The sequence below is a fragment of the Phodopus roborovskii genome, unplaced genomic scaffold (genome assembly GCF_943737965.1).
Source record: "Phodopus roborovskii unplaced genomic scaffold, PHOROB, whole genome shotgun sequence".
NCBI classification, from domain to species: domain Eukaryota; kingdom Metazoa; phylum Chordata; class Mammalia; order Rodentia; family Cricetidae; genus Phodopus; species Phodopus roborovskii.
In genome coordinates this window covers 25758940-25783896 of record NW_026126407.1, presented here as the reverse complement: position 1 = coordinate 25783896, position 24957 = coordinate 25758940, and the positions used below count along the sequence as shown (strand labels likewise).

At 36.0% G+C, this 24957-nt stretch overlaps 1 protein-coding gene across 2 annotated transcripts in view; it reads left to right on the top strand.

The window, feature by feature from the left end:
- The window catches only part of Fnip1 (folliculin interacting protein 1), a 79426-nt gene that overhangs the window by 50288 nt on the left and 4181 nt on the right, over window positions 1–24957 (top strand). For both annotated transcript variants that reach the window (XM_051180683.1, XM_051180684.1), the window contains 9 exons: window positions 1414–1549; window positions 3908–4109; window positions 8104–8189; window positions 11087–11233; window positions 12359–12528; window positions 13926–15342; window positions 16432–16600; window positions 19268–19465; window positions 24077–24192. In XM_051180683.1, the coding sequence (XP_051036640.1) occupies window positions 1414–1549; window positions 3908–4109; window positions 8104–8189; window positions 11087–11233; window positions 12359–12528; window positions 13926–15342; window positions 16432–16600; window positions 19268–19465; window positions 24077–24192 (2641 nt within the window). The remainder of the gene's footprint in view (window positions 1–1413; window positions 1550–3907; window positions 4110–8103; window positions 8190–11086; window positions 11234–12358; window positions 12529–13925; window positions 15343–16431; window positions 16601–19267; window positions 19466–24076; window positions 24193–24957) is intronic.

The following is a 24957-nucleotide window of genomic DNA, read 5'->3' as shown; positions in this document are numbered from 1 at the left end:
CCTGTGTTTTGATCCTTAGGTATAAGTTACAATAGCATGAACTTTCAAAGATAAACATTTCAGATATGTGAACTCAATTCTTAAAGACTGATTTAGTATAGAATATTTGAAAAACAAGATAAAAAGCTCAGCTGGTTTTGGTGGACAATTGGGGGTAAAATACACTGCTCTAATAGGAAGTGCCTGATTCTTCATATCCTTACCCTTCTTTTCTAATTAAATTATTTTTGTTGCTGAAAATATAGAGTCTGTATCTCTTAGTACTTACCCTTTGTTTCTATTTGTTCTAAAATTTAGTCTTCTCTTGTAGCTGGATTTTGATTTTTTGGACCTTTTTTCACTTTTATTAAAAATTTACAAATAAGTGACTAAAGAGATGGTTTAGTGGGTAAGAACATATACTGCTCTTGCAAAGGACCCGTGTTTGGTTCCCAGCACTCATGTCAGGTGGCTCACAACTGCCTATAACTGAAGATCTGGGCAAATCTCAGCCTTAGTCTTCTCTGGCACCTTCATTCTCATGCCCATACTCTAGCACAGACACACATATGCATAATTTAAAGTAATAAATAGAAGATTTTAAAACAATATTAAAATTTACAGATAAAATTGTACTTATTATGTACAACATGATGACTTGAAGCATTTATATACTGTACAAATGGAATCTACTGATTCGTCTGTCACCTTACCTTTTCCAAAGACTAATGTGTAGAGTCTGCTGGGTTTTTTTTTTTTTTTTTTTTTTTGACACTTAAGTAAACACTTATTAAAAAGTGTTAGGCTTGACAATCTGTGAATGAGTAATCCATGAGTGTTGTAAATGACCTCTTTGAATGACACTTAGTTTCAAACGTTCTTCCTTCTTAAAATCCGTTTGCAATCAGATGTAATGGCATCAGGTTTCCTTTAATGAATGGTGAGGGTTCAGCCAATTTAGTGGACATTTAGGGTAGCTTAAGAGCTTGTTGGCAGTATCATTTTTTTCCACTCGGTTGTGCATTGCCAAAAAAGATTGCCTAAGAGACTCTTGTAAACATAGTATTAATCCATGAGTTTTCTCCTCTGAGGCTTTATTCTAGGTACTTTATTTGTTTGTCTTCTGTTTTTCAAGACAGGGTTTCTCGAGACAGGGTTTCTCTGTGTTGCTTTGGAGCCTGTCTTGGAACTCACTCTATTGACCAGGCTGGTCTTGAACTCACAGAGATCCTCCTTCCTCTCTGTCTTCCAAATGCTGGAATTAAAGACATGAGCCAGCGACACCCAGCTCCAAGTACTTTTTAAAATGGAAAATTTAGAGAAATATATGAAACAAAAGATTTGGCTTACTCTATTTTTCAGTCCTTTTAAAAGAAAGTTGTCATCATGCTTAATCATTGACTAATGATTACACATGTTCTTCTAACTTAACAGCCTCTCTGAGCAGCTTGCTCATCACCCCATTTCCCTCCCCAAATTCTTCACTTACGCGAAGTTGTGCCAGCAGCTACCAGCGACGCTGGCGACGTAGCCAAACAACAAGTTTGGAAAATGGGGTATTTCCTAGATGGTAAGTTAGAATTGACAAAGATTGACTAATTCCTTAAATAATACGTTTTTGACTAATTCCTTAAATAATACATTTATGTAATGTTTTTAGAGCTTGAGACTTGTATTTTGTGTATTTGAAGTCTATAACTGAAAATTTTTAAAGTTTTTATCACATTTTTAATTATGATAAAACAGACAAAAATAATTTTTTGTTTTAATTGCTTTTACTATATGATTTAGTGACACTAAGTACTTTCACACCATCACTATTGTTTAAATCCTGAACTTTTTATTTTCCCAAACTAAAACTCTATACCCTTCATTTGCCCTTTGCAACTGTTGTTCTATTTTTAAATTTTTGTGGTTTAAAAGTCTTTAGTTTTGGGTTTGCCTGTATGTCTGTGAGAATGCTTGCCACTTTTGTACAGGTACTCATGAAAGCCCAAGGAGAGCATTGGATCCCCTATAGAGTAGCAGGCAATTTTAAGCTGCCTAATGTAGATGCTGGGAACTGAACTTTGGTCCTTTGGTAGAGAATAAGTGAGCATAATGGCTGAGCCATCTCTCCAGCACTACTATTCTGTCTTTTATCTCCATAAACTTAACAGATATATATATATATATATATATATATATATATATATATATCTCCATCCCTTGTGTAAGTGGTATCGTACTGTATTTATGCTTTTTATATATGACTTATTTTGTTTAGTATGTTTTTGAAGTTCATCCATGTTGTAGCATATGTAAGAAATTCATATTTATGACTAAATAACATTGCACTGTAAATATATTTGAGGTATTGAAGAAGTGGTGCTGTCAGTAAAGTGCTTGCTGTGTAAGCATGAGAACTTTTTGAGTTCAGATCTGTAGCACATTTTCCATGTAAAAATCCAGGTGCACCTGTTATCCTAGCACTGGGGAAGCTAAGGCAGAAGGATTCCTTGAGTTTGTTGACTATACAGTTTACCTGAGTTGATGAGCTCTAGATTCAGTGAGAGTCCTCATCCTAATGGAAAATGGTTAAGAAATACCCAATGTCAACCTCTGACCTCTACACACATACCTGCATACATGCAAACTGAAGTGTGACCATGCACCTGTACACATACATACATACATACATGCAAAACGAAGTACATTTTCTTTATCCATTTACCTGTCCATAAATGTTACATAGAGTGTTTCTATTTTTAATTATATAAATAATGTGAATAATACTGCTGTTAATATGGGTATATAAGTTTCAGTCCATGCCTTCTATCCTTTTGGGTATATGCCCAGAAGTGGGTATACTGAGTCATTTGAGCATTCTATTTTTAATTTTTGAGGAACTGCCAGATAGTGACTGTATGATTTCACATTTACAATGTAAAACAATTCTGATATCTTTGTATGCTCATCAACACCTTATTTTCTGGTTTTTGTTTTGTTTTGGTCTTGTTTAAGGGAGCCCACAATCTCTTGCATGTGAGGCAAACATTGTACCACTGAGTTCCACTCTACCACTAAGGTACACTCAACTCAGTTCCACCTCTTAATAATTGCCATCCTAATGAATCGGAAATGATGTACAAGTACTTTTTCATCAGTTGTATATCACCTTTAGAGGAGTATATATTCAACTCTTTGCTCCCAGCATATTTGTTTTGTTGTTGTTGCTGATGGTGAATTAGGAAATGTCTTTGAATATTTTGAATAGAAGTTCCTTACCATATTTTCTACCATTCTGTGTATTGCTTTTGTCACCTTTTATGATGATGTCCTTTGACACAAATTATTTTTATAACATCAATTCTATGCTGTTATTGCCTGTGACTTTTCTATTCTATTAAAGAAACCATCACCAAATTTAGTATTTTGAAGCCCTTTGTTTTCTTGGAAGAGTTCTATGTTTAGTGCTTGCATTCTTGTAGCACATATTTTGTTGTTTTAATTTTTCCTGGTTGTGTTTGGACAATTTGCTTATTTTCAAGGTCTTTTTTTTTTCTTTTTTTTTTTCCCTTTTTTTTTTTGTAGCTTGTGTTAAAGTACGGATGTAGATAAAGAAATTCATGTTTGCTCAATTACTTTACTCTCTTATCTTAAAATTCAGACATTTTTAGCTTGTTTTTGAATTGGGATTATCTGCTTCTTTAATGACTTCTGGTAAGAGGCAAGATTCCCAACCATTCCCAATTTGACTCTGGTAAACTTCCTTTGAAAACAATGAAAAAAAAAAAAATAGGTAGATTTTTTGGAGCAGTAGCAATTGTTATAACATCATGAATTTACATTTAATTTGATGAAACAGCAGAAGAGCTTTTGCTCACCTATGTCGAATTAGCAGGGAGATAAACTATTGGTGTTTTAAACAAACACATTTATTTTTAAGGTCTATAGAAGAAAGCTTTAATCTGTCAGATGAAAGTTGTGGCCCTAACCCAGGAATTGTGAGGAAAAAGAAGATTGCAATTGGGGTAATCTTTTCATTGTCCAAAGATGAAGATGAAAATAACAAATTCAATGAATTCTTTTTTTCACATTTTCCTCTCTTTGAAAGCCACATGAACAAATTAAAGAGTGCAATAGAACAGGTAAGTGTAATCATTTTTATCTTATTTTTATTTTTTACTTTGCATTTTATTCTCTTTTTATTGAGAGTTTATTCATTTGACAAAAATTTGACAGCTCTTTTAAAGTTGCTTTACAGCATATTCCAGGAGCTTTAAGTCTTTAAGGGCCTACAAAACAATTATAGTAATTGAAGAAAGGTGTATGGGTACTGCTGACTTCATAAAATAGCAGGTGAATAAATGGATGTATGTATTTGAGGTGCTGGTAAGTACTCTGAAGTATAGTAGAGAAGCATTCTTTATATTCCCCTTGTTTTAGACTTAAAGGTTATCAGCGTACAGAAGGTAGTTGAAGGCGTGGAACTGATTTATTAGTTAGGAAGAAGGGAGAGGACCTAGGGTTGAGTCATCATATCCTTTAACAGTATCTGAAAACAGAGGAAGAAATAGAAAAAGAGTAGCCACTCAACCAGGAGGGAAGTACTTGTGGAGGAAGACAATGGGAGAGTGTTTTAGGAGGAATGAATTGTTTATGTAGTAGTATAATGAAACAAAATGCCTAAGCTTAGAAAATTGAAAAATACAGGATAAGGATACTCTTAGGATAGCTTAAAAATGAACAAATGAAGGTTTGTTTGAGTTTTTTTTTTTTTTTTGGGGGGGGGTACAGAGGAAAGACAAATACGACTTTCTGTTGTGAAATCATCGTTTTGGGCTTATTTTAAAAGATACCAGTGTCAGGGTTTAAATGTAAACCTTCAGAAATCTGATAAAGCAGAAGCTAAACAATTTGATATCTTCCCTGCCCAAGGGGATTGGTTGACAATTGTTAGGAAATCTTCCCAGGCTAGGGTGCTTGTAAGGCTGCTTGTTTGCACACTGTATTCTTACTTGGTAGAGATTCTTTCTTCTTCTTCTTCTTCTTCTTCTTCTTTTTTTTTTTTTTTTTTTTTTTTTTTTTTTAGTTTTTTATTTTCGATACAAGAGTTTGTCTGTATAGCTTTGGGGCCTGTCCTGTAACTCCCAGGCTGGCCTCAAACCCACAGAGATCCACCTGCCTCTGCCTTCCAAATTCTGGGATTAAAGGCATGCACCACCACCGCCTGATCCGGTAGAGATTATTCTTAGTCAGTATTTTTAAGATTACCAGACCAGTAACAATCATTGTAATATCCATGTGAAAAATTTGTGTTGGAAATTGGTCTATTTTGACTATAAGTTATTTTAAATATATTTAAATTTTTTTCTCATTTTAAGTAATTTTCCTTTTGGGACATTTGTAGTTTTTCACAATTAATGTTACTGGTGAATTTTCCAGATTATTTCTTGGCAAATATTCCTGAAAATTGTGCTAACTGATGAATATCTGTGACCAAAGTTCTTAATCCTTTACACAGAAAGAAGATGAGGAGTGAGTAGTCTGAGCTCAGTTAAAAAAAACATGGATTGCTTTACCAGGCATTTTTGACCTACCTTTTAAGGCTCTTTTGAGGATTTGCTGTAGAAAGATTAAGTAGGCAGTATTTTTTAAAAGATATTAAAAAAGGGGGGACAAGTAAGCTTGGAGGTGGTGGCAAATGCTTTCAAGCCCAGCACTTGGGAGGCAGAGGCAGGCAGATCTCTGAGTTTAAGGCCAGTCTGGTCTACAGTGGAAGTTCCAAGATAGCCAGGGCTACACAAAGAAATCCTGTCTCTAAAAGGGGTGGTGGGAAGAAAGCATTTATAATGTACCTCAAGAATTCAATAGTAACTAACGATTTTCTCTCTCTAGGGAAACCACATATGTTTGTTTGTATTAAATCAATTAAAAACCAAATAGATAATTTTGCTGTACAAATCAATAAATGCTATCTTAATTTTTTAAGTTAAATGTTGGCTATATATTTTTCAAAGTTGGCTACTGTTCTTTTGTGTAGATTTTTATTATCAAAGTTGATAAATTTGTAGTTCTTGTCCCTGAAATATTTTGAGTGACTTGGAAATTTTTTATAGTGTTTGTAGCTTGTGATTGGATCTTTCTGTTTGGTTTGGTTTGGTTGAGATGGGTCTCACTCTATAGCCCAGGCTGGCATGCACCATCTACTTAGCAAAGAATTTTATACTTCATATAAAATTTGGTAGGCAGTGTAAGTACTCATTAAAGATTACTGTTGGGAACCAGCAGTCTGCTGACCCCGCCCCCTGATGATGGGTGGGATGCTCATGGCCAAGACTCTGTCATGACTTACCTGGCTGCCAGGGGACTCAGTTACACATGTGCAAGTTTCCCTTTTAAAGCAAGCACGCCTCCCTCTTGCTCTCTCTCTCTTGCTTTCTCTTGCTCTCTCTTTCTCTTTCTCCTCCCCCCTTTCTCACCTGCTTTCAGTTGTCCAACAGCTACCCCCCTTTCTCTCCCCTCTGTCAATAAACTCTACATGGGCGCTGAGTCTCATGTTTGTGTTTCATAGGCAATAATTATAGAAAAGAAAGAACAATTACTTTACATGCTTTCATGTTTTAATGACTTGACCTTTCTACAATCTGAAATATTGACTATAGAGTGGTGAGACTGAATGGATACATTAACATAAGTGAATGACAATAATAGAAATTGTAAAATAATTGATAGAAATAATAAGCATTTCTTCTAGAACCATCTTGCAAAAAACTTCTGTTATTTTATTGATTTTTGTTTCTAAGCACCATGGTAATTATTTGAAGTCTATACTACTTTTTTTGAGATCTGTGATGTAGTTTTAAAATGTTGTTAGCAACATTAAAGAACAACACTAAATTCTGCAAAGGGAACATTCATGCTACCAGTTGAAGGTTTCTTCCTTTTCTATTTCCTTTCTTTCTTTCTTTTCTTTTTTTTTTTCCCCTGTTCTTTTTCTAAATAGGATTTCTCTGTGTAACCTTGGGTGTCCTGGAACTTGCTTTGTAGACCAGGCTGGCCTGGAACTCAAAGAGGTCCTCCTGCCTTTGCCTCCTAAGTGCTGGGATTAAATGTGTGCACCACCATTGCCCTGCAAGTTGAAAGTTTCTTAACAGTAAACAAAACAGTGAGGTTTATTTTTGTTTTGTTTTGTTTTTGTTTTTCCTCACCTATGAAGCTTGATCTCTGACCTGGCTTAAAATAATGGAACTTTAAATATGTGGAGTGTCTTTTAATCAATTGTAATTACATGATGAATGCAGAATTAAATTTTTATTGAAAAACTTAAATTTTTCTTTTTTAACCTCTACCATCTGAATCCTGATCCATTCTCTTTTTACCTAGATGAAAGCTTTTCAGTTTCCAGTGACTATGCATTTAAGAAAACAAATCTCTGGGCATGGTGGTGCATGTGAACTCTGTGAGTTCAAGGCCAGCCTGGTCTATAAAGTGAGCTCCAGGACAGCCAAGGCTGTTACACAGAGAAACTCTGTCTTGGAAAAGGGGTTGGGGGTGGAGAGGAAAGAAGGGGAGGGGAAGGGAAGGAAGGGAAAGAAAACAAGTACCTGGCCAGGGTTGTAGTTCAGTTATAGAGACTGCCTAACTGTCCAGGGGATGTATTTGTTCCTCAGTGCTGATTGGGATGGGAAAGAGAAGGAAACAAGCAAATATCATGTATGACTTGGGAGACCTTTTAGTGGAATTGTATTAAATTTAAGATTTTTCCTAAGGTATTAAGAATATTACCTGTGACATACCATAATCTGTTAATGAGTTCTTGTGTGTTTCATTTAGGGAAAAAGTAGCTGGTTGTGGCAATGCATGCCTATAGTCATAGCATTGGAGTGGCTGGGAAAGGAGGATTATCAAAATACTAAGGCCACTCTGGGGTACATAGTTCAGGGTCCCCTAGGTTACAGAGTTAAGACCTGGTCTCAAAAAGCCAATAGTTTTTGTTGTAGGAGCCTGCAGACTGTCAGCATTAAAGTTTTTGTGTGTTTATGTTTTGTAGTTTGTTACCACAGAAACATTTTAACAATTGAAAATTTTAAACTTTGTAACATCCATTAATGATCAAACTGTGTAATGATTGTTTTCAAGGCTATGAAAATGAGCCGGAGATCAGCTGATGCCAGCCAGAGAAGTTTGGCATATAATCGAATAGTTGATGCCCTAACTGAATTCAGGTATTTTAACCCCTTACTTTGCCATAAAACAAAGCAGTTTTATACTATACTTAAGATAATTTATTTACATAGGAAGATAATTTAGCTTGTTTAAATAAGATTTAGGTATTTAAATTTCTTTTTTTGTTGTTTTCCTTTTTGTTTTTCAGACAGGATCTGTGTAGCCTAGGCTAACTTGGCACTTGTGACCCTCCTGCCTTAGCCTGCAGAGTGCTGGAAATGCACCTCTTAAAATTTCTTTTGCCTCATGGCCATATGAGAGTGTCATAAGTAAGGCAATTATGTTATTTAATCACATTTGGAAGTTGTTAGGGTATAGTTTTGATATTAGACCATTTGAGACACAAATGTGAGAAGAACTCTGTTTTTGAGTGAATGTATAGTTTTTTCTCTCAGGATAAGTATAGAGTTAGCTTATTTCAAGCGCAACTTTATTAGCCTTGTTAAGACATGTATATCTTTAGGCATAATAAAGTATGAGTTCATCATGATAAGAATAATAAGTTCATCATAACTAACTTTTAGTATGTATATTTGAGGGTGTCTTAGTTAAGGTCTGTTGCTGTGAAGAGATACCATGAAGAGACAATTCTTATGAAGGAAACATTTAATTGGGGTGGTGGCTTGCATTTGCAGAGGTTTAATCTATTATCATCATGGTGGAGAGTATGACAGAATGCAGGCAGACATAGTGTTGGCTACAGGACATTGGAAGGCAACAGGAAGTGAACTGAGATGCTGGATATGGCTTGAGCATATATGAGACCTCAAACCTGTTTCCACAGTGACACACTTCCTTTAACAAGGAAGGACAAGAACGACAAACCTCCTAATAGTGCCACTCCCTTTTGGAGGCCATTTTCTTTCAAACCACCATAGGGGCTTGAGAGATGATGATTCTGAAATTGAGAGCACTTACTGCTTTTCCACGAGGACCCATGTTTGATTCTCAGCACACACACGGCAGCTCACAACCATCTATAACTCCAATTCCAAGGCATGTTACGCCCTTTTTTGGACTCAGCAGGCACCAAGTGGCCCATGTGGTACATGTGCATGCAATCATCAAGCACTCATTCACATAAAATGTACATTTTATTACTAATTTGTGTTATATTCATATGTGTTTCAATAGGATTCCTAATCTATAAAATTCTTGTTGTAAAAGTTTTATCTTTAACTTTTTACTGTTGTTTGGGGATTTTTTGAGACAGGCTTTCACTGCATATCACTGGCTGGCCTGTGACTTATGTTCTAGGCCATACTAACCCCATACTTAGAGCAGTCCTCTTGCCTCTGCCTCCCAAGGGCTGGAATCCCATATATGTGCCACCATGCTCAGCAAAATGTCTTTAGTTCTTAATTCATTTTTAAGTTCTCTGCAGTGATTTTTTTTTTAATGTTCTCCCAAGAACTTTCTAAAGTGACCTGTCTTTTATTTTTTGTATTATAGTGTATTGTCTTCATATTTGTTAATATGTTATGTTAATATTGGTCAATAGAACTTGTGTGGGGCCCAATGAGATAACTCAGCAGATAAAAAAACTCTTGCTGTTTAAGCCTAATGACTTGACTTTGAACCCTTGAACTTATATAAAACCCAGTACCCCTACTGCAAAATAGAAGCTAGAAAGAAGAATTGAGTGGAAACTAATGGACCATCTAGCCTGGATTATGCAGAATAGTAGAAACAGAGAGACTATGTCACAAAAGTGGAAAGCTAGAAACAACTATTAGAAGTTGTCTTCTAACTTCCATACATGTCCTTCAGCACCCTTTGTCTATTTCCCTTTCCCTCTTCCTTTTTCTCAATAATGATAATGTTTTAATTAAATGAAAACTTGTATGGGCAAAAGAATTATTTCCCTTTTTAGATACTAAGTGCTAGAGAAGTTCACTGAGACAGGTAATAGAAGTTTTGGAGATTTCAAAGAACTTTCTAGAACTAGAATACTGAATATGGTTTGAGCCCAAAGTCACTTGAGGCTATTTAATACAACTTAATTCAAGTTCCTCAGTCTTGGAACTCATGTTGCAATTGTTGTGTTACCACAAGTGGTTATGGCACAGACATTGCTAATAGTGCATTTCTACCAAGGCTGAAAGCTGAGCTTGAGAATGCTTGTGTAGGAAATGGAAGGGAGGATACTCTGCTGTAGTTATCAGTTTACTTGTTTCTAAAACTAAAACACAGCTTTTATAGATCTAGTTAGTATAGTGAATATATAGGATTCGGTTGAATAGATATATACATAAAAGGAAAAAATTGACAAATATTCTTTGAGGACTTTAGGATAGAACATGTCACAGGACAGCTAGGAAAACACTATGGTGATTGTGCAGTAATCTTTCCTTGTTTTGACCTAAAGAAAAACTGCAGAAAGTTGAGAGACATAAAATAGATCATATGTGTTTGGTGTTCTCATCCTCCTAGAGCTTGTAATGGCTAGCCTGTTGACCCACACTAGTATGTTTAAGTAGATGGGCAGCTATTTTCTTTTGTATGTGCTGGTGACTTTGCATTTAAGTAGAATATATATTTTATAACTGTAGGCTAGAAAGGGGCTCTAGAAAATACCCAGAACTATCCTTTAATCTTATAGATGGAAAAAACTGACATCTAAAATAGGAAAACAATGTGCTCTAAGAGCACTATTTGTGGGGGAAGGGCCAGCACCAGGGCTAGAGCCATCACATTTCACCTTCACCTACAGAATACACTCCCCACGCTGATAGCTAATGGCAAAGAAGGAAAAGTGAAGTTCATTGACTCTTTGTTTTCTTTCCTCCCTCAGAAGCTCTAATAATCCAGGTGTGAATCATCAGCTGGAAGCAAAGCCTTTAAGAGTGTTATTTGGAGAACCATAAATTTTATAATGTGTCTTCTTTTTTTTTAGAACAACAATTTGTAATCTTTACACAATGCCAAGAATTGGAGAACCTGTCTGGCTTACAATGATGTCAGGGACTCCAGAAAAGAACCAGCTTTGCCATCGTTTCATGAAGGAATTTACTTTTCTAATGGAAAATGCCTCCAAAAATCAGTATGGTTTGCTTTTTTATTTAGTTACATATGTTATTTTGCTATAACTATATCTGCATTGAAAGCAAACTTAATTATAGAATTGGGATAAGTCATTATCTTTATAATTTTCTTTTTTTAAAAATTATTTGTTTGTTTTATGTGCATCATTATTTTGCTTGTATGTATGTCTTTGTGAAGGTGTTGGATCCTGGGGTTATAGAGAGTTGTGAGCTGCCATGTGGGTGCTGGGAATTAAACGCAGGTCCTTACTCTGGAAGAACAGCCATTGTCTTAGCTGCAGAGCTCTCTCTCCAGCCTCTATAATTATTTCTTATTGGTAACCAACCTATTTTGAGAGAATTCAATGATGGGATATATAACACTACAGAAATGTATGAACAAAAAGTAATAAACATGTCTATGTTTAATTAAATTCCTGATGTTAAAGAATTCCCTGAGGATTCTAAACTTGGTTTTTTGTTTTTTTTTTTTTTTTATAAATTGCATTCATTTATGATAGTTTTCTTTCATAAAAAAAAAATTTAAAAACTGTAAGGACAAATGCAGATTCCAGTGTTAGAATTTTATTTTCTTCAGAGTGACAAGGGTACTTTTCTTCAAACACTAATCAAAATTAGAGATCAGCTGTGCTGCATTGAGTGGTAGGCTGAGTCAGAGTGCTTGAAGATTTGCTGTTAGACTTTCAGTAGGCTGTTTTATTCTAGTTTCCTTACTGTTCGTCAAGCCTTTAGGATTCACATGGTGATTCAGATGTTTTAATCCTCTTTAATGATAAAGGTTACTTACTAGTTTTTCCCCACTCAGTAAATTATTGATCTGTAAATTTGAAAATTAAGGACCTGTTCATTGATCCATTAGTGAACTGGCCAGATTAAATACTTGAATGGATTCATAGCTTAAGTAAAAGGCCTTTTTTGTAATTTCCTTGTTAATATTTAAGTATTAAATGTTTAAATTGCTCTTTAAGGAAACATACATAATCACTTTTATTCTGATCCTGGTGGATGTCTTTCTTTTCCCCTCTTTGTTATTCATATGCATCCTCATTGTTTACTCTACCAAAACATTTTATTTAAACTTTCATGAGTGTGGATTAATATAGTAGGATATATTTTGTTTTCAGATTCTTGCCAGCTCTCATTACTGCAGTTTTGACCAATCATCTTGCCTGGGTTCCAACTGTCATGCCAAATGGACAGCCACCTATAAAAATATTTTTAGAAAAACATTCCTCTCAGAGTGTGGGCATGTTGGCAAAAACTCATCCATATAACCCTCTTTGGGCACAACTTGGTATGTAGTCTGAACATTGTATATTGTTGATAAACTTACTTACTTGTAAGCAAGAACTAAATATAGTTCTTTTGTTTGTCAGTTTTATACTAAAGTGTCTCTCTGATAACTTGCCCTTTCATGTCTGCTAAATTGTCCTGTTATCTTATGCCTGCTCTCCTTCCTTAGAGCTAAAGAACTGTGGGTAGAGTAGAAGGTGTACATTAATCACTGCTTTAACTATTACTGACTATGGATATATGAAGTCAATTTAAAATTCTGTGCTTATTTTTGAGTACATAGTTTTATCTAAGGCTCTGTGTAAAGAACATAAAGGAATGTAAAGATAGATGAATAATTTTATCTTAATCTCAAGAGGCTAACAGTTAAATGCCATAGGCAGCATGTATTTTCACAATAATGATAATACAATAGTAAATTTGAGTGAAATGGAAGCTGAGTGGTAGTCTAGGAAGGGGAGTTTGATTTTTGCACAGTTGAGTACACTTGGCTGAGAAGCTTCGTATTGGAAGAAATGAAGAAGACTGAGCATGATGCACAGTTAGGGATTCTGAACATTAAAGTGGAAACTTGTATATTGAAACTTAGGTAAGGGCTGTAGAGAAGAACCATACAAAGGATAACTTTAAGAAGAAGCTTGGAAAGTCAGGTGGCAGCTGCCATGACAGACTCACCAGGCCAGAGCAGTTTCAGTTCATTGGATATTTAGTGAGAATTGGGAGGATTATTTTGGAATGGTGATATTATGATATTTGAGCCAGTTGTTTAACATTTACCAGAGTCCTGTCTCAGTTTATATTTACTTAAGATTCATGCTTGGTCTTTCAAAAAGTTTTATAATGTGAAAGAAGAGGTTTTTAAATATACACATTAAAAACTTACAAAATTGATTTACATTGATGTGTTCATATTCATTTTTGAGTTCTTATTTTGCACTTGAGTTAGAGGTTTGATTTGAACCATAGTACAAATACAAAAAATGTGTGATATGACTCCTTTTATTGTCCTCTATGTCACTACTGTCCCTCTCCTTTCATACCTGCAGCAGATACTGTGCTTTCTCCTTTCTGCATTTGACTATGGCCTCCTTTATAACAGACTTCACTAAATAAAGGTTCTTTGTGTGACACTAGTGTAGAGAATATTCTTAGTAAGTTTGACTTTGAGAACTAACTCTTTGAGGTTTTAAAACCACAGTAGCTTTTTAAGAACACAGCTAGAAAAGCCCCTCTGTTCACCTTTCTCCATGGTTAAAACCACTCTTCTGACCCTGCTTTCTTGAATAGTCAGTCATCTTTTAAAGAAATTAAGAGTAAAATCTGAACTTGTATGAGAAGGTTTCTCATAATTGAAAACCTGTGTAGCTATGTTTTTATTAACTGGTCTTTTTATTGCAGGAGATTTATATGGCGCTATTGGTTCTCCTGTACGGTTAGCAAGGACTGTGGTAGTTGGCAAACGACAAGACCTGGTCCAGAGGCTGCTTTATTTTCTTACTTACTTTATAAGATGCTCTGAACTTCAAGAAACCCATCTTTTAGAAAATGGAGAAGATGAAGCCATTGTTATGCCAGGCACAGTGATTACTACCACTTTAGAAAAAGGAGAAATAGAGGAATCAGAGTATGTGCTAATCACAATGCATAGAAACAAAAGCAGCTTGCTCTTTAGAGAGTCAGAAGAGACAAGAACTCCTAACTGTAACTGCAAATATTGCAGTCATCCACTCCTTGGGCAAAATACAGAGAATGTGTCACAACCAGAGAGAGAAGATACTCAAAACAACTCTAAAGAATTGATGGGGATTGCTAATGAATGCCAAAAGATTTCTCCTCCTGACTGCCAAGAAGAAAATACTGTTGACATTAAACAGTACAGAGATAAATTAAGAACTTGCCTTGACACCAAGTTAGAGACAGTTGTTTGTACAGGATCTGCCCCAGCAGACAAATGTGTGTTGTCAGAGACAGGCTTGGAGCCAACAGAAGAATCCTGGCAGAGTAAGGAATTGTTGGATTCAGATAATCACACAAGCACAGCAATGAGATCCACAGGGATAGTTGTGGAAAAGAAACCTCCAGATAAGACTATGCCTACTGCATTTTCCTGTGATGTAACTCAGACAAAGGTTACTTTTTTGATTGGAGATTCTATGTCACCTGATTCAGATACTGAACTTCGGAGTCAGGCTGTAGTGGATCAGATTAATAGACATCACAGCAAACCACTGAAAGAAGACAGAGGAGTGATTGATAAGCATCAAGAAAGTCAAATAACTAAGGACCAATCAGGAGAGTCTGGCACACAGAACATTGTTTCTGGAGAGTCCTGTGAGCTTCCTTGTTGGAATCATTCAGACCCAGAAAGCATGAGCTTGTTTGATGAATATTTTAACGACGATTCAATTGAAACTAGGACTATTGATGATGTTCCTGTTAAAACGAGTACAGATAGTAAAGAGTATTGCTGTATGTTAGAGTTCCCAAAAAGATTGTATAAAAAAAATAACAAACAGAAAAGTGAATTTTGTAAATGTATAGAAACAGTTCATCAAGATTCATGTAATGCCTGCTTTCCTCAGCAGGACCAAAGAGATACCCTCTGTATTCTTGTCCCCCATGGGGATAAAGAGAGTTCAGAGAAAAAAAATGCTGTAGGAACTGAATGGGACATTCCAAGAAATGAAAGTTCAGATAGTGCCCTTGGAGATAGTGAGAGTGAAGACACGGGTCCTGATATAAGGAGACAAGTTGGCAGTTATTGTGGAGGGGAGCAGGAAGACTGGGCAGAAGAGGATGAAATACCTTTTCCTGGGTAAGTACAAAGTTTCCACCTGAAGCAACCCCTGTTGAAGCATACACTTTCTTTTTTTAGCCAGTCTCTAGAAATTGGCAGTAACTAACTATAAAAAGAGGTTAGTGTTCCAAAATGGCTATGCAGTAAAAAGCACCTGCCATATGGATCCTGATGATCTGAATTTGATCTCAAAACACACAGTGGAAAGAGAGAACTGCCTCCCGGGGGTTGTTCACTGATTTCATGCACCTACCTGCAAAATAATGATTAATAAAATAAATTTTAATGTCATTATGCTGATAAGATTTTCTTTTACTCATAGGGCGAACTAAAGACTTTTCCTCACATCATCCCTTTGGAAAGGTATCAGAGAGACATTAAAAAATATAAGTGAAGCCTGGTTGTGGTGGCGCATGCCTTTAATCCCAGCACTTGGGAGGCAGAGGCAGGCAGATTTCTGTAATTCAAGGCCACACTAGTTCCAGAACAGGCACCAAAGCTACACAAGCTCCAAGAAACCCTGTCTCAGGAAAAAAAATACACACACACACACACACACACACACACACACGTGTGAAATGTAGGAAATTGGTCTCTGCTTAGTTTTCATATCCACACCTCAAAATGGACCTATGACAAGTCTGACACTTAAGGAGAATCTTAGAGGTGGTAGGGAATAAATAAATTTAGTCAAGACAAAGAGGAAATATGTATTTGAGGTCAAGTATGCAAGGAGAAAATCTCGGCTTTGGAATGTTACAGACTTAGATTTTTAGCTACTTTGTTTTACACAGTGATTTTCATAATTTAATTGTGTTAGGAATGTGTTACAAATTTTTATAAAGGATAGCTTCCTAAAGTCTGTTATAAGAGAGCCATGCTATTCTTCAGACCTCCTCCAGGACAGAACAGTATTTTGTAGTCTGTTTTAGTGCTTAGACCAGCCTTTATATAAGGTTAATTTTACTTTGTTTATAGTTTATAAAAAGCAAGGGTACTGGCAAGACAGAGTAGTTGAGTTCATAACCTTCCCCACCCCACCTTCTGCCACTGGTAAAGATGTTTATTACTTAATTAGAATTCCCTCCTTGGTCATTTTTCTTTCAGGTCAAAGTTAATTGAAGTGAGTGCTGTTCAGCCTAACATTGCCAACTTTGGAAGATCCTTACTAGGTGGCTACTGCTCATCTTATGTTCCTGACTTTGTTCTTCAAGGAATTGGAAGTGATGAGAAGCTCCGTCAGTGCCTGGTATCAGATTTGTCTCATGCTGTACAGGTGAGATACCTTCATAGTTTCTGAATATATTTAAAGCAAACTCTATTACTCTATTACAACCCAGAATTCCTTGTATTTTAATTGTATAGCCACTGTGTCATTAACCACTATGAAGCAGACAAGAGTTTAATTCTAGGAATCTACCAAATGGAATTTTGAAATATAGCATCAAAAAATTTGAATATCCAAAAGATATTTTTTTGTTGTTGTTTTGGTGTTTTTTTTTTGGGGGGGGTCCTTTGAAACTGTGGGGGGGTGGGGGGGATGGGTGTGTGTGTGTGTGTGTGTGTGTGTGTGTGTGTGTGTGTCTCCTGAAATGTACTCTTTAGACCAGGGTTTCCTCAAACTCAGAGATCATGAGATCTGGGACTAAAGGTATGTACCACCACTGCCTGGCTCAAGAGAGTATTTCTTAATTTTCTTGTCATATTATTGCTTATATATAGAAATATAATTGATCTTTTGTGTGTATCTTTTATTTCTGAGCTCTTACTAGTTTTGTTATTCATATAGAATCCTTAGTGTTCTTACTCACAATTCATGTCATCAGTGGACATTGTTACATTTTCCATTCCAGTCTTGGTTATATTGGGTCAAATCTGTACAGTGTTAAGTAGAAAGAAAAAGTGACAGAAGATACTATTATCTTGCTCCTTATTCTTAGGAGGAAATCATTAGGTAGATTACTGATAGGGTTCTTGTAGATAGATACTTCAAGAGGAAACCATTGAGTTTTTCACTATTAGGTAGATTACTAAAAGGTGCTTGTAGATAGATACCCTTTTCAGCTGTGGAAACACCTTCTAAGTCGTTGGCTTCTTTGGTAGTGGTGATGGTGTTTGTTTACTCATTTTTGTTGTGCTGGTAGTTTTAGGGGTTTGTTTTGTTTTGATTTTTTGTTTTGAAACAGTAATGCTTTATAACACAAACTGATGTAAAATTTTCAATTCTTAGTCTCAAATTTTAAGATAACAGGTATGTGCCAGCCTGCCTCATTCTCTCTAGCTTTTTTATTTCCTGCTTTCTTCCCCCATGTCTCTGTGTCATTTCTCAAAAATTTGCCCAACTGTTTACTTGGAGCTTTCTCACAATGTGTCTTCCTAAGAAGCTGTCCATGTTCCTTTCCTCTCTTACCTGCAGTTCTTATGCATGTTGCAGGGTTCTCTCTTCTGTGTCTTCAGTAGTTCCTTCTTAATCTCTAACTAGATTTTTATTTTATTCTCTTAAAAATATTGATAACTGCTTCTTTGTGTACTGCCTAGGAAACAATATTATTCAGAATAGTTCTTCATTAACAGGGTAAAGGGGTGGACCTTGAGGATGTCAAACTTGGGATCATGTAGAAGCAAATCTGCCTTAGCTGTATAATCATTGTAATAGTAAAAATGAGACCATTTATTCTTGTTTTTGTTCCTCTTCTTTTTGGTCAGAGGTTTTGTGTTTGTTTTTTATAAAAATGTCCATGACCTATCTGAATAGTAAAATATAGTGAAGTATTCAGCCTTGCAGTACTATATTACTGGTAGGTATGCTGAATACTTAACTGTCATTATTAATCCTTGACATAAAGGATTTGACTTTCCTCAGTTAAGGAATTGATTTCCATCAGATTATCATGTAGGTAAGTCTGTGATGTATTTTTTTGATTAATGGTTGATGTGGGAAGGCACAGCCCATTTGTGCCACTCCTGGACATGTGGATCTGTGTTGTATAAGAAAGCAGGTTTAGCAAGCTAGGAAGCAGTGTTCCTCTATAATTTCTGCTTCAGTTATTATCTCAAGATCTGCCTCAGCTTCCTTTCCATGCTTCTGTATAGAACAGACTGTAAGCTGAAATAAACCTGTTCCTCCCAAAACAGTTTTTGTCATGGTTTTACTTATTCACAGAAAGTGAACTAAGACAGTCAATTAAAATACTGTTTTTTGCTGTTGTAATTATAAAAATAATGTGTGATAAAGGTATCAAGTAAAGATGAAGATACACAAAATAGAAGAAATCCTTCATCCTTTTCACAGTCAGGATTGAGTATTTTCAGTCCTCCATTTTCATGTAAATGTAGATCTAAAAGGAATAGGTATATGCTAGCATGTTTGTATGTAGGGAAATAGTTTGCATTTGATAAGTCAAGTTAGGGCATTGGACTTGTTCTACTTTAAACATGTACCTATGTTCTGCCTACATGCTCTGGGAAAATAGAAAAGTTAATAATGTACAGAGGTAATGATATATTGTTTCATGGCATCACCAATCGCTCCTGTGGTTCTGAGGCATGTTGATGGCTGACAGCATAGCATTTTACTATTGTCTCATTTGTTCAAATAAGTTTCTGTCAAAAAGAAAGGAAAAAAATCTGTCTTATTTTGAAACCTTTTTAAACTAAGAACTGTTTTCTAATTGTCTGGTCTACACATTTGTGAGTGATTGACCAAAAAGTCTCAGGAATATTAAATTCTGGATTTACGGATACAAAGATTTATTAATGAATGCAATAAATATGTGTTATAATTGCTATAAAATAATTTAATGTATTTGTTATTAATTGATTTTCTATCAAGGGTTCATTGGTAATATTGTTATACTTTTTTCCACTTTTTTTATTAATTGACTTGTACCTTCATTACTTTTGAAAACTTTGCTTATCTTTTACTGAATTTTTTTCTTTTCAGCATCCAGTGTTGGATGAACCAATAGCAGAAGCTGTCTGTATAATTGCTGATATGGACAAATGGACTGTTCAGATCGCTAGCAGTCAGAGACGAGTGACAGATAATAAATTGGGAAAGGAGGTGTTGGTTTCAAGTCTTGTTTCCAACCTGCTTCATTCTACTCTTCAGCTTTATAAACATAACTTGTCTCCAAACTTTGTAAGTATATGCAGGGCCTCATACTTTGAGTAGTGCTAAGTGAACTTGGATTATTATGTACACACTAAATATTCTTACTAACTTTTATCATTGCTTTGCTAAAAGAGGTATTGCAATGAATGTTTATCCTCTTTCACCTTTAACCATTGTGGAGATAGAATATAGAGCTGGGATATTTTGGAGGGTTAGATTAGATCGTTAATTAAGGTTGCTAAAGTTTTGAGGGTTGGTTCATGTGAAAGGACTGCTGGTCTACTAAGAAAGATAGATTGATTGAGATTGTTCTGTCTTTACCCTGTAAGAATACAGTGAGAAAGCAGCTGTCTATCATCCAGAAAAAGACCTCACTAGAACCCAGAAGTACATGTACACAGATAATAGATTTCTCCATTTCAGGAATAAGAGGTAATCTATACTGAGGCCATCTGTGAGCAAAGAAAGAGAGGAATGCACTTAAATCTGTGCACTCTGATTTCAGTAGCCAGACTTTTAAATCACATGCAGTATGTCCATTCAGTACTCCTGGTTTATGTAGGATCTCATTTCAGACCCTCATCGTTTTATCAGGATTTTGAATAATTCCACTTTGTGACAGTGATAGCCTGCCTCTTCATGCCTTCTCCCACTTTCTGCACTCATTCTTTCTCATGAGAACTATTGAGAAAGCTGTAAAATAAAGTTCTCAGAAATTTTCTGTATCAGTGTGATAAACACCCACAGCTCAGTGCCAAAAGATTAAAAGTGCCCCCCATGATTAGTATTTACCACTTTAACTCCAGCCCAGTACTTAAGCCCTAGTTAGAACAACTAAGCAAAAATAGAAAGAAAAAGTTGATAGAATGAACGTATTGGGAGTGGGAGTCCTGTGAGTAGAGAGGGGTCTAGGAGATAGAGAAGATGAGAGGAAAGCACATGGTACTAGGAAGATTGAGTCAGAGGAGGACTCCGTGGGGGAGGGGGAGGGGGGTTGGGGGGAAGAGGTGGGGGGAGATAGAGAGATAACCATAAAAGAGGGAGCCATTATAGGTTTCATGAGAAAACTGACTCTAGAGAAATGTCCAGAGACCTACAAGACTAACCCCAACTAACAATTTGAGCTACAATGGAAAGGCTACCTTAAATGCCCTTCCCTGATAATGAGATTGATGACTAACTTATCCACCATCATAGAGCCTTCATCTAGTAGTTGATGGAAACAGAAGTAGACACCCACAGCTAAACACTGAGCTGAACTGGAATCCAAATGCAGAGAGGGAGGACAAGACCAGACTACAGAAACCCACAGTAACAGCTGACCTGAACAAGGAGAAGCCAATGGGCCCCCCAGACTTATAGCTGGGAATCCAGCATTGGACCATCTCAGATGCCCTGAACATGGGTCTCAGTTAGAAGGCCTGAGCAGTCTAAGGGACCTCTGACAGTGGAACCAGGATGTATCCCTGGTACACAAAAGGACTTTGGGAGCACATTCTCTATGGAGAGATACTCCCTTAACATAGAGGCAGGAGGGAGGGCCTAGTCCCTACTCCAAATGACTTGACAGATTTAGATGACCCCTCCAGGAAGGCATCATCCTACATATGGAGTGTGGGGTGGGTGGGATGGGAGGGTAATTGGGGGGCATGGGAAGATGGAAGGGAGGGAGGGACGGAGAGGGAACTGGGATCAATATGTAAAATAAGAATAAATAAATAAATATATAAAAGAAGAACCTGAAGGATGAAAAAAACATGTAAAAAGAAGATGTCCAATATCCTAGCTGTGAGCAAACTTAATTGAAAATTAAGCAGTTTTTAGCTAGGCATTGTGACCACACCAGTGACAAGAGAATAAAGGATTTAGGGCCAGCTTCAAGACAGTTCACGATTGACCTGTCCCATTTTTAAAGAAAATGTAAGGGGGAGAGTAAAGAAAGCATTTCCACTTACAAAAGTTAAAAAAAAAAAATTTTAATTGGAGAGAAATGTAACAAAGAAAAGGAGCTATAACTGAAAAAAAATTACAGAAATTAGGTAAAAGAGGGCATAAATAATGGAAACATCCAAGTATGTGAATTGGAAAACTTAGGGTTCTTTTGCTTCATTTTAAGTTAATGGCCAATCTAAAGCATCATAGGGACCAAATGACCTGCTTTGCTTCACAGCTCAGGCTATTGCTGCCAGAGGAAGAAGAGCTGAGCTGACTTCTCTGTTTCTGTGTTTGTCTGGAACCACAGTTGGAAAATTTAATATTGTCATTACTTCCCAAACTGACATACAAATTGAATAATATTCCTATCAAAATCCTAATGAAAGATTTTTCAAGGATAGAAAATCTGGGGCTGGAGAGATGGCTTAGCAGTTAAGAGCCCTGACTGGTCTTCCAGAGGACCTGGGCTCAACTCTGATTTACCTCATAGTGGCTTACAATCATCTATAACTCCAGTCCAGGGAATCTGATGGCCTCTGTGGGTACTACATACACATGGTACACATGTATACATGCAAGTAACATCTACATTATAAAATAAAAAGAAAGTCAGCAAAAAGTATTACAAAGAATAGGAAGCCCATCCTAATCCAGTCATATAGATCATCAAGGGAACCCAAAGAGCCAAAGCAGTTTTGATAGGAAAGTAGTCAGGCCTGGTAGTATATGCCTGTAATTCCCAGAAGATCTGAGCTACATCATGGGAGACCCTATTTTAAAAAAAAAAAAAATAGCAAAATAAAAACAACAGCAAAATTAGTGAAGTCAAAGTTCCTAATTTCAAAAATTAGAGTGCTGCTACAATTGAAACATGGTGGTAACAGCATAAAGACCAGAATATAGATTGAAGAACCCAGAATTAAACCTCATATAGGATTAGTGTCAGTAATAGAGCCAAGACAGCATTCAACAAGGAAAAAGTATTAACAACAAAAACAATCACATTTTTTAAAAAATGTGTTTGAATCCTTATTTTATGCCATTTAACTTGCATGAAAGACCTATACTTAAGAGCTAAAACCCTTTGTTGCTGTGTTTTGATGTTATGTTTAAGGAAATCACTTTTTCATTCTTATTTTATTTCACAAACATTTTCCTTTTTGCTTTCTTGTAAGTTTAATAGTTTATCTCTATACTAGTAGTTATTAGAGAGTAGGAGGAAAGAGGAAAGGAGAAGTTATTGTTAGGTAAAGAGTTTGTGATGAAAAGAAATTCTCAAGTAGATAGTGGTTATAGTTGTACATTGTAGATGTTCTTAATGTCACTCAACTATGTAATTTAGAATGTTCTGTAATGTGGCAAGGGATATAGCCCAGGTAGAGTGCTTGCCTCCCATGCACGAAGCCCTGGGATTGATCCCCTGCACCTCTTAAACCAAGAGTGGTGGTGTCTGTGATGTCAGTATTTATTTAGCTGGCAGAGGCAGGAAGATCAGAAGTTCAAGATCAGCCTCGACCCCATCTCCAATTAAAAAAACATAAATAAAAGCTGGGTGGTGTTGTTGCATGAATTTAGTCCTAGCACTTGAGAGGTGGAGGCAGGCAGATCTCTCTGTGAGGCCAGCCTGGTCTACAAAGCACGTTCCAGGACAATAGAGCTATTACACAGAGAAAAAAAATAATATTAATAAAACCGTAAATAAATAGTTAGAGTTAAATTGTGTTGTCTGTTTTACATATTCTCTAGCTAACATTTTCTTAAGGCAGTTTTAGCCTAAATAAGAATTATGAATGAGATAAATACCACAACACAATCAATGAACCCCCACATCAATTCAGTTGTGTTTTCCAGTAATAAAACAATTTTGTGTTTTGGGGGTTTGGTTTGGTTTTTCCAAGGCAAGGTTTCTCCATGTAGCCCTGACTCTCCTGGAACTTGAACTTGCTCTGTAGACCAGGCTGACCTCCAATTTGGAGATCCACCTGCCTCTGCCTTCTGAGTGCTGGGATTAAAGTCATACATTACCAATGGCTGCCTTATAAAAAAAGTTTTTATAAGGCGTTTTTAGCAGATTATTTTCATTGGAAAGGAATTTAGTATTTGTTGAAATTTACATTTTTTCCTTTCAAACATATATAATAACAATTGTATGAAAAAATAATCTATTTTAGGAAATAAATTAATTGCAATATATAACATGTAGGTATTTTAAGTTTTACTTTTTAGGTTATAAACCTCATTCTGCATGGTCTACTGTTCCTTCTTTGAACTGTTGTAAACCGTTTTTTACTCAGAGAATATGTATATGTGTGTGCATATATATGTATATATACACATTTGAAATATGAGTATGTATGCATTTATCAGAATTTAAATTAAAATGTTTTTAAAGTCTTGTAAATGAATATTGATGGTCACTGCATCTAATTTCTTCTGAACATAAATTCATTTTGGAATGACCAAATGGAATTGTGTAAAACTTGATGCTCTGAAATTTGCTAGCTGGGTGTGGTGCTGTAATACAGCACCCAAGGATTTAAGGTCATCCTGTATTATGTAGGGAGTTCAAAGCCAGCTTCAGATACTTAGTGAACTTCTGTTGTTATCCCTCATGCCCTCTCTCTTACAAGGAAATAAATTTGACGTTAATGGAAAGAATTAGAGTTTGTTTTCTAACAGAGTTTGGTTCTTCCTTTACTGCAGTGTGTAATGCACCTAGAAGACCGGTTGCAGGAATTATACTTCAAGAGCAAAATGCTGTCTGAGTACCTGAGGGGACAGATGCGGGTTCATGTCAAGGAACTAGGAGTAGTTCTTGGGTATGTTCATAGTTTCTTTTCTGGCTTTGTTGTGTCTTCTGCCATATGTCTCTGAACTGTTCTTCATTGTTTTTGTGTGCCTTTCCCTATAAGAAGCTTTGCCCTAGTGTTTAGGTTTTTTTGTATCTTAGAAGAGCAGATTTCAAGCCAGGCTGTGGTGTTGCACTCCTTTGATCCCAGCCCTAGGGAGGTAGAAGCAGTCGGATCTGTGTGAGTTCAAGGCCAGCCAGGTCTATAAAGTGAGTTCCAGGACAGGCTCCAAAGCTACACAGAGAAACCCTGCCGTGAAAAATGGAAAAAAACAAAACAAACTAACAAACAAAAACCAGATTTCTGTCACCCTTATTATAGATGCATTGGCCCTTGCACTATGCCTGTAACATGTCAAGAATACAGGTAAAGGGAAATCAACTTAAAATTTTAATCTTAGAAAAAATAAGTGTTCATGTTTTACTTATTAAATTTGTTGTAGATACATTATTGTAAGCATCTGACCTGCCTTTCAAATGAGTTGATGGAAATAAAGATGCTTGGTTTGTGGTTGCTCTTTTCTACAGGTTACTATAAAGATCACCATGATCTTTATAGTATATTGACCTATTCTATGGTTACTCCCTGGAAAATAACAGCTACCTGAAATTCTAACTAAGGAGAAAAAGAAAGTTGGTTTCTAAGCATAATGTAGTCTTATTCCATTATATGTTATTAGCTTTTCTATGTTCTGTGTGTGCATGATAAAATTCTAGTTGAAGGAATTAAAGTCTA